The sequence below is a fragment of the Neophocaena asiaeorientalis genome, unplaced genomic scaffold (assembly GCF_003031525.2).
Source record: "Neophocaena asiaeorientalis asiaeorientalis breed wild unplaced genomic scaffold, Neophocaena_asiaeorientalis_V1.1 scaffold114, whole genome shotgun sequence".
NCBI classification, from domain to species: domain Eukaryota; kingdom Metazoa; phylum Chordata; class Mammalia; order Artiodactyla; family Phocoenidae; genus Neophocaena; species Neophocaena asiaeorientalis.
In genome coordinates, this window is record NW_020173116.1 from 9,781,179 (window position 1) to 9,795,080 (window position 13,902).

The 13,902-nt window shown below is 41.1% G+C and overlaps 1 protein-coding gene across 1 annotated transcript in view; it reads right to left on the bottom strand.

The window, feature by feature from the left end:
- The window catches only part of AFF3 (ALF transcription elongation factor 3), a 474,009-nt gene that overhangs the window by 120,565 nt on the left and 339,542 nt on the right, over positions 1-13,902 (bottom strand). The window contains exon 10 of the mRNA XM_024743692.1: positions 11,291-11,342. Within this exon, the coding sequence (XP_024599460.1) occupies positions 11,291-11,342 (52 nt within the window). The remainder of the gene's footprint in view (positions 1-11,290; positions 11,343-13,902) is intronic.

Consider the following 13,902-nt stretch of genomic DNA (forward strand, 5'->3'; position numbering starts at 1 on the left):
AAATCCTTTCCTATATGAAAGCCCCCAAGCCTGGATACGAGTGATAGCACAGACTCCAAGGAGCATCCAGTCTTGAATGGTTACAATTCTGCAAAAGCTACTGAAGAAAAAAACCCCATAAAAGTCGCAGGACAAAGGGCTATTCCTCTGAGTTAAATAGCAGTGTCCTCCGGAGGGAGATTTCCACTTCCTCTGCCAACCAGCAGCCCGGCTGGCAGCTGTATTTGAGAAGAGCATGCCTATCCAATAATGGTACATGGCCCTTCTTCTGTTTTCTGAATGGAGTCTATTTTGGTGGTACTGATATGCACAGTTAAAAAAGCCTGGCTTAGTTTCCAGAATGTAGCTTCCTCTGAATTCTTCAACTTAACAAAGCCATGATTCTCCGTTTTTGTGTTAATTGCATGTTTGCCCAAATTCAGTGGATCATCTCCTAATTTTTATATAATATTCTCATTTTCCAGATATCCACTGAGGGTCCTCAGATTGAAATTAGTCACGTCCTATGATCCAAGCTGAGTGGACACAACTAAACCTCCATCAATCTCAGGTCCCCAGAGGAGGTCTGAGAAAAAAAGTGAGGAGATGGGGTTGTGAGCCGTTGTATATCTGTGCTCTGTGACATTTAGGTTTGCTGACCATTTCAGTTTTGGAAATGACAGTTGATTAACATAAAAAAAGACAACTACTTTTTTGTGTATCTCCACCAATGCCTGCGCTTCTCACAAATGTTTATAAAGAGTGGCATGATGTAATAAAACTGGCCTTCTTAAAAGAGTTTTGCGTTTGCCTCTGGTGACAGTAAAATTTTATTTATAAAATATTACTTAAGTAAGCTTTAGGGCTGTTAAATAAACCAAGAGGCAAAAACCTCCTGTTGAACATTCGTGTTTCACTGACGGTGCCTGAAGGGTTGAATTATGATTACTTCACACACATGACAAAGATCTGATAGTTTTCAATCAGCGTTATTGTGCTGTTTCCATATTAGAAAGAAACCAACTTGTCAGTATAATTAAACTGGATAGGTAGCTTAGGTTCAACATTAATGCAGGACAAAAAATTTTAAAAACACATAAACTACTCTTTTTTTTTTTTTTCTATTTTTGCTGTTAGGTTTAATATATGTAATATATACTTTTTTGTATAGTCATTGAGAACAGGGCATTTCCCAGCATTTAAAAAGTCCTTTAGATTTTTGCGGTTAAATTTTCCTAATGAATATTACGAATGTGTAATTCATCAAGACCAACAAAGCCAGCGTCTTGTACAATATTTTACATTTAGTAGGCATATAAGATTCTTCTCAGAATGACTCCTTTGGAAAAATGTTTCAGCTCTTGTTGGCTACAAATCCCATCTATGATATAGTTCATTTCTAATGTAGGAGAAACTTGAGTTTGGAGCTCACCCCTCAAACCTGGTCCTGATTACTGCTTCAACTCCTGTTTATATAATTCTACACAATTTTGGCAGGATTCAAGAGCACATACCAGGGTGTTGGCTTTTATGAATCTCCTGGGATGTGAATGTCAAGCTGACTGGATGAACTCTGGCCACAAATCCCAGACAAGCACAATGACTCTATTTATTCAGACTTGGCCGCCTGAATGCAGATTGACTCTGTGGGTAATAAATTTTCACAGGCCAAGAACTTCAGCATCGACCAAGCTGATTCTGAGAAGAAAAATACACCCAGGGAAGTGGAGCTGGGCTGCAAAAACCTCCTATATTTTTATTTCACATCTGCATATCATTCAGCTAATACATCTGGTGACGGATGGACACGCACTGCTGATGGCTTCAGAGGTTCTTCTGAAAAGCTCTGCTTTCTGTTATGCAATTGTCATATTAAAAAGGAACAAGGAAAAAAATGACCAGCGGCCATTACAATTGGCAATCTGCTTTTAATATTACACCCAGAGCTGATGTTACTTATCCAGTGACCTCTACGGTAAACAGCAGAAAATTGAGATGGGAGTGTTCCTTGTGCTTCTTCTTAAGAAACCAACGTTAACAAAAGGCAGTTAAGAACTGCAATTCAGTGCTCAGAGCCATCTCACCACCTATAATCCTGACACCTTGATAAGCGAAGCTTTAGAGTCACTCTAAGAGGACCGAGATTCTTTTTGAGGGACATGATTAGTACTCCATGCATTAAGCATAAGAAAAGAAGTGGCTCTTTGACTTGCAGATTTATGCTAATTACCTGGATATCTTATTAAATGAATTGTGTGTTCTCCAAATATTGACTGGGGATTAAAAGGTAACTTTTCTTCATTGTGAGAAGTAAATGATGCCAGTAGGAGAATTTCCCTCTACAGATTATATCCCAGGATCACTGCCTGTAAAATTAAAACTGTCAGTTTAAGTGGATAAACCATGCTCATTTAAAGAGAAAAATGTAGTTATATAATTAAAATGAAAAGACTGCCTAATACGTACGGATAATGTAATTACTGGAAGCTGCAGGCACATACACAGCCATTTAGTTTGGATCCCTTCTCCTTACTTCCCTGTGCTTATGTATCTGTCATCTCTGAAACACTGGGTGCAGTTGACACGATCTTAGCTGCTCCTTGTTGAGTGTCTTATTCACGTGGCCCTGTCCTCATGCCTTAGTGGTAATAATTTCATCTAGATATTTGCTGTGTCCAAGCTTACCCTCCTCACTTGAGAGGCAGAACTCATTTTTTTTTAATAACCTTAAATCTGCCTTTTATTTAATTTTTTTGGCTGCGCCAGGTGGCATGCGGGATCTCAGTACCCCGACCAGGGATCCAACCCGTGCCCCCTGCAGTGGAAGCATGGTGTCTTACCACTGGGCTGCCAGGGAAGTCCCAGAACTCATTTTCTTTCTTTTACTAAATGGGAAGACAGGCAATATAATTCATTTCTCCCTTCCAAATCCATTTAAAAAATGGCTTGAGTACTTAGTACCTTCAGGAATCATTTTGTCTTAAATCTTCTAACTCCTTTACTTTCTTCCAAAGAAACACTGGCGTCTAGAATTGTTAAAACCAAGAGCCACAGGTTTTAACTGGAGATCAAACCAACTGCCACACATATCTTGTGTCCTTCCTTCATTTACTCAGACACAAAATCTGATTCTCAAATCATTTGTCCTGTTTCTAGTTTGAAACTCATCAAGTATGAAAATTATAGGAGCAAACATGAGATTACGACTCCATTTCCATTAAACCTCCACATTTTGTAAACCTGGTCACAATCCTAGCTCTAGAGGTTAGTCAAAATGCTACAGTTTTTGAAAGGGAAGGCTGTGAAGAAATGCACTCTCTTGGTTTTGGAGGCTTCTGTTTGAGATAACTTCTAGAAAGTTATAACCTCAATATGGCTTGGTATGAAGCACATTTAAGAAGTGACTATTGACATTTCTACAGAGATTGGATAAATGCTTTTCTCCTAAATACGTAGGTGATTTGTGTATTTATCTACAGACAATTTTTGTCCTTGGGTCTATGTTTTTTTCTTCTTTGTCAACACTTTTGATCTTTGGATAGGACTAATTTGAAAAAAAAATCAGTGTTTAATTAAAAAAAAAAAAAAGGGAGACCCAAAGTCATCTTTGATACTGGACAACAGACAGCAGGAAATACTCTCAATTCAATAACTATGCATCATTCGTGCATCCATTCAGCAAGTATCCAGCACCTCTGCTGTGCCAGATACAGTTCCTACCCTCAGGAAACTTCCAGTCTGGTTGGTTGAGATACTTAAAAAAGTAAACATAATACACAACTAAAATTATGATGAGACCTAAGAAGAAAGGTTAGGTTATTGTGACGTGGACTAACCACGGGTCCAAGTTAGATAACTGGAGACTCCCTGATGAAGTGAAATTTATGCTGCACTTCCAAGATGAGTAGGTATTAATGGGGCAAAAATCAGGGGGGAGAGGCCTATGGAGGGCCTGAGGCAGCTGAGTTTGGCTTGTTGGAGGAGCTGAAAGAAGACCCATGGGGTGGAAGTACCATGAACCATCTCAGTGTGAAGTGAAAGGGAAGCCTTGAGTGAAGCCAGCTGTGTAGGGTACCGTCGGCCAACTACGGGCTCTGGATTTTACCCCAAGTGAAATGCGAACCCATTTAAGATTTTAGACCAAGGAATGACTTGATCTGATTTTGATGCTCTGACTTGATCTTTTTCAAAAGATCCCTGTGAGGAAGTTGTATTATAGAGGGGGGAGAAGAGAAATATGCTGATTTCTACTGGACTGGTTTAGACTAGCCAGGATGGAAAGAGGTGGATGGACTAATATTTGTGAACGTATAGGGATTAGAGATAAAATTAACATTTGAGTGAGGAATAGGGAGTCATCAAGGATGAGCCCGATGTTTCTAGACTTAAACAACTGAGTGCCTGGTAGTTCTAGGTTTAGAAATGGTAACAGTCACAAGAGGAACATATTTGTGTGTGGATAGGTAGAGGGGTGGCAAAGACCAGAACTCCAGTTTGGCACAACTTGGAGTTGAAATGCTTGTGAGACATCCAAGTGGAAAAGTCAAATAGGTCTGTGGTTAACAAGAGAGTTCTGAGCTGAGGGTATAATTTTAGAAATTGTAAGTATATAAAAATTGGGGCTTCCCTGGTGGCGCAGTGGTTAAGAATCCGCCTGCCAATGCAGGGGACACGGGTTTGAGCCCTGGTCCAGGAAGATCCCACACGCCGCGGAGCAACTAAGTCCGTGTGCCACAACTACTGAGCCTGTGCTCTAGAGCCCACAAGCCACAACTACTGAGCCCATGTGCCACAACTACTGAAGCCTGCGCACCTAAAGCCCGTGCTCCACAACAAGAGAAGCCACGACAATGAGAAGCCCATGCACAGCAACAAAGACCCAACACAGCCATAAAATAAATAAATAAATGTATTTAAAAAAAAATTGAAGGTCATGGGAATTTATGAGATCATCCAGAGAGAGACAGAGAGACAGAGAGGACGTGGAGAGGGAAAATCAGAAATGCTAAAAGATTCCAACATTCAAGATTGGCTGCAGGAGGAGCAGTCAGCAAAGGAGTCTGAGAAGACACAGCCAGAGGGGCAAGAAACAAACCAGGAGGGTATGGTATTAGACGACTCAATAAAAGTGGGGTAATTAACAGTTTTCAATGCTGTAACTCTTCTGGTGAGACAAAGGACTGAGAAGAGCCTGGTACATGTGCTCTGCAGACCCACTGCGGTCACTGGTGACCCAGTGAGTGGTTCTGGTGGAGAGGAGGGGCAGAAAAGAGTCAAAGGAGTAAGTCCCCAAGTAACTGAGAGGAAATGGGACAAACTTTTGATAAGAGGAAGGCAGTGTCCTCTTATAATAGGGGGGAAGGGAGACAATGAGTGAAGACAAAGGTAGTTGTGTGCATCTGGTTACAGGAAGATGAGGCTTCTCTGTTAGATGCCAGTCAGCATGGTACGCAATAGGGAAGTAAAGATGAATAAGACACAGCATCAGATTCAGGTCGCTCACTCAAGAAATCAGGAAGACAGATAACTAAATCTCATATTATCAATTCTGTGATGGAGGTAGTTACAGGATACCCAGGGAGAAAACTCATAAAATGCCATCACCAGTGAACTGCTGTGAGTTATGTATATATAATGTAATACCCAGAAATACCACTAAAAAAGCTATACAAAGAGATACGCTCAAAAATACTATAGATAAACAGAAATGAAATTCTACAAAATGTTCCAGGAAGCTACAGGAATTCAGGAAAGAGAAAACAGAAAAATGAAAAAACAAAGAGAACAAACAGAAGACGAAAAATAAAGTGGTAGACTTAAGCCCTAACATAATTAATTATCATTAATGTAACATTACATTACATTAATTAATATTAGTTAATTACTTTAATTATCAACTAATAATTACACTAAATGTAAATGGTCCAAATACATCAATTAAAAGACAGAAATTGGCAAAGTGGATATGCTGTCTGTAAGAAACTCACTTCAAATACAGGTAGGTTGAAAGTAAAAGAATGGAAAAAGTTATATTATGCAAACATTAATCAAAAGAAACTAACAGTGGCTACACTGATATAGGATAAGGTAGACTTCAGGGCAAAGAAGATTACCACAGTGGAACATACGTAATTATAAAAGGTCAATCCACCAAGAAGATGTAGCAATCCCAAATGTGTGTGCACATTTGGGATGTAGTAATCCCAAATGTGTTTACAGTTTACAGCTGTAAAATATGTGAAGCAAAAACTGATAGAATGGAAAGGACAAATAGACAAAACCACAATTACAGTTGGAGACTTCAACACTCCTCTCCCAACAATCGATAGAGCAACTAGACAGAAAGTCAGCAAGGATGTAGAATATCTCAACAGCAACATCAACCAACAGGTTCTAACTGACATTTATAGAACACTCCACCCACCATCAGCAGAATACACATAAAACATATACCAACATAGATCATATCTTGGGCCATAAAAAATACTCAATGCATCTATAAAAATTGAAATCATACAGGATGTGTACTTAGACCACAATGGAACCAAACTAGAAATCAATACAAGTAAGATCACAGGGAATCTCCAAACACTTGGAAATAAAACAACACACTTCTAAAAGCATCAAAGAGGATGACGTCTCACTGAACTGAATGGCAATGAAAATACAACATACAAAAATTTGTGAGATGTGGCTACAGCAGTGATGAGAGTGAAATGTACAGCACTAAATGCTTATATTATAAAAGAGGACTGGGCACATACCCTGAGAAAACCATAATTCAAAAAGAGTCATGTACCACAATGTTCACTGCAGCTCTATTTACAATAGCCAGGACATGGAAGCAACCTAAGTGTCCATCGACAGATGAATGGATAAAGAAGATGTGGTACATATATACAATGGAATATTACTCAGCCATAAAAGGAAACGAAATTGAGTTATTTGTAGTGAGGTGGATGGACCTAGAGTCTGTCATACAGAGTGAAGTAAGTCAGAAAGAGAAAAATAAATACTGTATGCTAACACATATATATGGAATGTAAAAAAAAAAAAAGGTCATGAAGAACTAGGGGCAGGATAGAAATAAAGACGCAGACGTAGAGAATGGACTTGAGGACACGGGGTGGGGGGAAGAGTAAGCTGGGACGAAGTGAGAGAGTGGCATGGACATATATACACTACCAAATGTAAAATAGATAGCTAGTGGGAAGCAGCCGCATAGCACAGGGAGATCAGCTCGGTGCTTTGTGACCACCTAATGGGGTGGGATAGGGAAAGTGGGAGGGAGGGAGACACAAGAGGGAAGAGATATGGGGATATATGTATATGTATAGCTGATTCACTTTGTTATAAAGCAGAAACTAACACACCATTGTAAAGCAATTATACTCCAATAGCGATGTTTAAAAAAAAGAAATCAAAATAAATCAATTTTCAAAAGTAAAAAAAAAAAAATAAAAGAGGACAAATCTCAAATCAATAATCTAAGCTCCCTCAAGAAACTAGAAAAAAAAGAACAAAACGAACCCAAAGCAAGCAGGAGGAGGGGAACAATAAAGATAAGATATCAATGAAATTGAAAAAAGAAAAACTGACAGAGACTACCAATGAAACAAAAAGCTAGTTCTTTGAAAAGAGCAATAAAATTGATAAAGCTCTAGTAAGACTGACAAAGAAAAAAAGAAGATCTGTATCAAGAATGAAACAGGGGCTATCACTATAGATCCAGACATCAAAAGGACAATGAAGGAACACAACTCTACACACATAAATATGACAACGTAAATGACATGATGGATTAATTACTTGAAGAGCACGTACCACCATAACCTACCCAATGTGAAATAATCCGAATAGTCCTTTAACTATTAAGGAAATAGAATTTGTAAGTTTCTAAAAGTCTCCAGGCCCACATGGTTTCCCAGGAAAATTCTGACAAACATTTAAAGAAGAATTAACATTAATGTTATACAATCTCTTCAAGAAAGAGAAGAGCAAGGAACAGTTTGCAGTTCACATGATAAGCCAGCACCGTCCTAATGTCAAAACCAGACAAAGGCAATACAAAAAAAGAAAGCTTCGGAACAATATTCCTCATGAATATAAAAAGACAAGCATGTGAGGAAAATGTAGAGCAATGGGAATTCTCTTATACTGCCGGTGGGAGTGTCAGAAGGCACAACCATTTTGGGAAAATGGTTTGGGATAGTCTACTCAAATTGAACATCCTACAGCACTTCTACTCTTGGGGACAGACCCATAGGAACGTTCCCATACACTCCCCAGAGACCTGTACAAGAATGTTAGTAACAGCACTATTCCAATAGCCCTAAACACCCTCGTGTACGTCAGCAGTAGGACAGGTAAGCAAATTACAGTATATGCACATAATGGAATGGGATCCAGCAATGGAAATGAAAAAACTTCACTTACATGCAATATCATGCATGAGTCTCACAGACAAAATGCTGAGCGACAGAAGCCAGACACAGCAGCGTGCGCTCACGATCCTATTGATGTAGCTGTGCTTCAGAGACAAGCGCAATTACCCTACGGTGTTAGAAGCCAGGAGAGTGGCTATTCTTTTGGAGGCTGCTGCCCCGAAGGGGATGTGGGAGACCCAAGAGGCTGGTCATGTCTGTGTCTTGATCTGGGTGCTGGCTACACGGGTGAGTGTGGTTTATGAATATTCATCAAGTTGTATTCTTAGGTAACGTGTAACTTTCCTCTATGCCTGGTGTATTCCACTGTAAGTTGACTAAAATAGAAGAAAAAAGCCTACTGGATCTGGTGACATGAAGATTGCGGGTGAGCACAAGTTGTGAGGAAGTGGCAGGCTGCAGGGATCTAAGGTTAATTCCAATTTTACAAATGGTGACACCAGAGCACCGAGCAGTTCAGTGACTGGGTTTAAGGCTGCAGAGCCACTGCGTAGCAGAGCAGGGACTTGAACCCAGGGAGCTGCTGAGCTGGTGCTCACTCACTAAACTAGCCTGTCTCTTATTTTGAGAGCACAGAGGCAATGATAAAGGAACATCAAGACGGGAATATGCAAATGCATGAGTGTACGAGGCTACTTTAGGAAGAGCAAACAGCTGTAGCAACTCGATGCTCTTGTGGATGTTCCTTTATCACAGTGGCTACACAGGCTGGTGACCGACAGTCACAAAGACAACCAGGTGTCATGTTAGAAAAGAACAAGGATTTTAGTACACTATATTTATTGAGGCAGGGAAATATACAGTACATTTTTGAAAGATTTTGGGTTAAGAGACAGACTCTGATTATATCTGAAAAAATAATTTACGTTAGGTGCTTAATTATCTCTCAATGCCAGAGAAATGCAGAGCGTGTATGTGTGCTGTGTATACGCACAGGCTCCGCTCTTTTGGGGTGCAATCATATTTCGGTCTTGAAGAGAAAAAAAATTCTATGCCATTAGTGCTTTTTAAAAGCATGGGATTTAGGATTTTGTGATTAGGTCAGGGTATATATAGGATATATAAAGGATAACTTAATATAATCAGTGTTAGAGCAATCACTAAACTGCCACATACAAAACCACTGTCCGGAGTCTCAATTACAAGGGAGGATTAGGGTATGAAAGTCATTCATTCTGTCAGCTGCTTTCATTGTAAAAGACAGGAAGGTGTACATACGTACAGACCGAAAGCAAGAAGGATGTGACTGGTAGATTCACAGTACAATATTTTCCACAGCTACAGACTGAAAAGGAGTAGTTAATGAAGCAAAATGAGTAAACTAAAGGTTCTCACAGCCTTAGAGAATGTTTCTAGTTCATCCTTGATAACTAATTGTTTTAAATTGTGTTTTCAGTGGAAACATTTCCTGGAGATAATTCAGGAAATTCTTTCCAAATTAAGGAAGTCTCGCTGAATGAAACAGTCTGTAAATCCCTTTTCCAGTATCAAGTATACACACTCTACATGTTTGCTGTGACTTAATCCACAGCAAACATAGGTCCAATCCTATCTGGACCTCCACTGGGAAAAAAAACACAAGAGATGAAATCATTTGCTTGTAGACACAAAGACGAGGAACCAACATGAGGGGTGAAATCATTCCCCAGATCTGCCAAGATTGCTGGGCTGTGGATGTCTGACGGGCCTGCTGCATGCACCTAGAAACAGATCAATAAATCTCTAAAAAAGCCCGAGTGGCCCTCCTTGCTCAAACTTTCTTCACTTGGGCTTTCCTCAGCTGGCCAATCTAGTTTCAAACTGCATTGAGTTCTATCTCATACCCAGTCCCTTCTTTGATGCCTCACCTTCTCTTACAAGGCGAGCAAGCTTTTCTGTGATCTCACAGTCATATCTGGCTCAGATACTCTTCCCGGAAATTTCCTTTGATCTCACCTCTACACACTCTCTCAGTACATTATGTGCGTTTGCATGTCTAGACAGCTGCAACACCTGCACAGCATTCCACGATACCTCTGTATAAAATTCACCATTCCAAGATGAACTGGACAGTATACGTGTCTTGTATCACGTGTAAAAATGACACAGAAAACCTCTCTGAATTGTCTTTATACCTATCACGTTTATCCCACCTTGACACGATACAAAACAGGTGATGAGAAAAAGGAAACAGAAGTGGAGGAAAATCTGTCTTTTCATGTTTTCAAACTTGCTTTAAAATACAAACATTTCCTGAAATGCAGAAGTGAGAGTGATGAATGTTAATTGGGTATTTTATCACCTTAACTGACTGATCAGAAGAGTATTTATAAACCCCTGACTGATGTCTCGAGCCGATAAATCAACACCAGGGGAGAACATTTCAAGCACATTTATCACTTAAGACAAACAGGCTATTCTGAGCGCGATTATTTTTTATTCATCGTTTTAGCTCACCTCTACCTTTGCTTCCACTCAATGTTAATAATATCTGTATAAGACTTCTCAATATTTAATGCTAAAGCATGCTTGTTGCATGCTGACGAGGTGAAGCTCACACATTTGATCTCCAGAAAGCCAGTAACCTTTCCAAAAACAAAAGCTCTATCTCACATTGAAGCCTGATCCCCGGCGGCTTCCTGATAAACAGCTGCTGTTGGCTTCGATGCCATGAAGATCACAGAATTACAGTTTTATGGGAAATTAAAGCCAAGATATTTGAACAGACTGGCCCAATGGCACAGAATCTCGTAATCAGCAGAGGATACCCAGCGTCCTAGAGCATCACAATTGAGCATTTGTATGACTCAGTTAATACCCAGGACAGTCTACCAGATTGGCATCATCATATCACATTCAGAGAACGGCAACATCAAGGAAAATCTTACCTGTTCATTCTCCTCTTCATCGCTACTTAGCTTAAGGTCATCTTCTAGCATTCTGAAAGAGGGAACAAAGAGGTACAGATACTTAGAAAATTCAAGAGAATTTAGCACCAAAATACCTGTATTAGAGCAATGTTTCAGTAATGAGCGTATTAGATTTACTAATTAAAAAAAAAATGTTTCCTTTTGAGCCCTTTTCCTCTGATGCACTTAGGAAATTACAAACTGCCACATCATGAAAATAAACCCTCACAACAGCCAAAGGACGTGATGACCTGCTTCAGGAATATGAGGTTTTCGGGTTTCCCTGGTGGCGCAGTGGTTGAGAGTCCGCCTGCCGATGCAGGGGACACGGGTTCATGCCCCGGTCTGGGAGGATCCCACATGCCGCGGAGCGGCTGGGCCCGTGAGCCATGGCCAATGAGCCTGCGCGTCCGGAGCCTGTGCTCCGCAACGGGAGAGGCCACAGCAGTGAGAGGCCCGCGTACCGCAAAAAAAAAAAAAAAAAAAAAGAATATGAGGTTTTAAACGAACAGAGTCAAATAGGTGCTTTTCCTTGTGAAGTTGTAATTCCACAATTATTTGTCCAGTGTTTTCCATGTGGCGGGTGCTGAGCTACATCTCCATCACCATTCGTGGGAAGCAGAAGGAGAGAGCGGGCAGAACCCTGCCGAGAGCTAGAAAACCACAAACTCAAGTTCTCAGAGCAGCTGCTGGGCCTTCCCCCATCCAAGATCTGCAAAAGACAGCTGCCTGAACATCCTACTGGATGAGGAAAACCAAATAGGAGGAAACCTTCTGGGAAGACTCTGGGGAGGAACTCCCCAGAGCCCCCTGGGTCCCTCAGCTGCGTCATGACAACCGCAGTGGGGAAGCTTACTTTTGGGTCCGTAAGAGTTAAAAGTTAAAAAAAAAAAAAAAAAAAAAAGAATTTGAGAAAGAATATATGGGTATGTATAACTGAATCACTTTGCTGGACACCTGAAACTAACACAACACTGTAAATCAACTATACTCTAATATGAAATTAAAAAAAGAGGATATATTAAAAAAAATTAAATTAAAAAAAGAAAGAATTTCAAACATCATTTCTGACGATGATGAAACTGTATTCTTATCAGCATTGCTGATTTATTTCTTTGTAGAATAATCGTTTTCAGATGAACTCATTTCATAAGAAGTCTCACTCAGAAGTGTGTTTTACACACAGATGAATGCAGAGCTCTTCTGTCCAGAGTGAGGGGAAGAGTCCGTCTTTGGATGGACCCTGGGGCTCCAGGGATCAGTGTGGAGGCCACTGAGTCCCTGTGCTCGAAGGCCTCGCTCTCCTCTCTGAAATCACCTTCAAAGTCCAAAGACTGACCCCTAAAATGTGTTGTTTCCTATAAAAGCCAATTACAGGCCTATTGTAGATACATTCCTCTGAATATTTTTATAAGTAATTTCAGTGACTTTTGGGGTGAACTTGGGGTAAAGATCTGCCAGGGCAGGGCGTGGGCCCACTTCTGCCTCTCACGGCTGTGTGTTTGGGGCAAATCAATAAACGGCCCCGCCCCCAGCCCCATTTCCCTCTTTGTAAAATGAAGGGTTGTGCTGGACATCTCCAAGGTCCAGTCCTCCTTTAGCGTCCGAGAGTCTGCAAAATAAATGTGCGCCCTATTTCCTAAAGTAAAACGACTCCTGTATTTGTTCTAAAGAGCACAGTTGTGAAATTTTAAAGCAATTCTTGGTATACCATTTAAGCCATAACCACTAGGACACCAAATCCCCCCTGGCTACAGCTGTTCTACCAGCAGCAAGTGGTATCCTTCTTTTATTATTCAAACCAGAAGCAAACAAGCCAAACACTGGCAAGGACTGCACAGCTGCACCTCAACCGCCCTTTACGTCTGTGTGGCACGTCACTCATTTCCCTTGACCTCGCAAACTTGAACCTGGGCTTCGAAGAGAAGAGATACTGGTGATTTATTATATTAGAGTGCTGTTGGGGGAGAATCTAGGTGAGGACGGTGTTTCATTTGTCCTGGGACACTACTGACCAGCACGGTGATGGCACAGAGTACAGTACCAGTTGGTTGGCTGGGCAGCTACGATTTTTTTTTGTTTTTTTGTTTTGGCTGCGTTGGGTCTTCGTTGCTGCGCGTGGGCTTTCTCTAGTTGTGGCGAGCAGGGGCTACTCTTCGTTGTGGTGCACGGGCTTCTCATTGCAGTGGCTTCTCTTGTTGCGGAGCACGGGCTCTAAGCGCACGGGCTTCAGTAGTTGTGGCTCGTGGGCTCAGTAGTAGTGGCTCGTGGGCTTAGCTGCTCCGCGGCATGTGGGATCTTCCCGGACCAGGGCTTGAACCCGTGTCCTCTGCATTGGCAGGCGGATTCTTAACCACTGCGCCACCAGGGAAGTCCCCCCATGATGATTTTCCTACCCAAAGGCACAAATACGTTTCTGATGAAAAGGACCAGAGAAGTCAGGACAGTTTCTTACCCCCCACTCCTCACTCCCTCTTTTGGGGTCAGCTGCCAACTGCAATTCGGTTTAATCTCAAGGACTGCCCTGTAAACACTGGGTGTTCACAGTGTGGGTGGTCCCGTCAGGGGATGGGAAGGGGGAGGGAAGGACA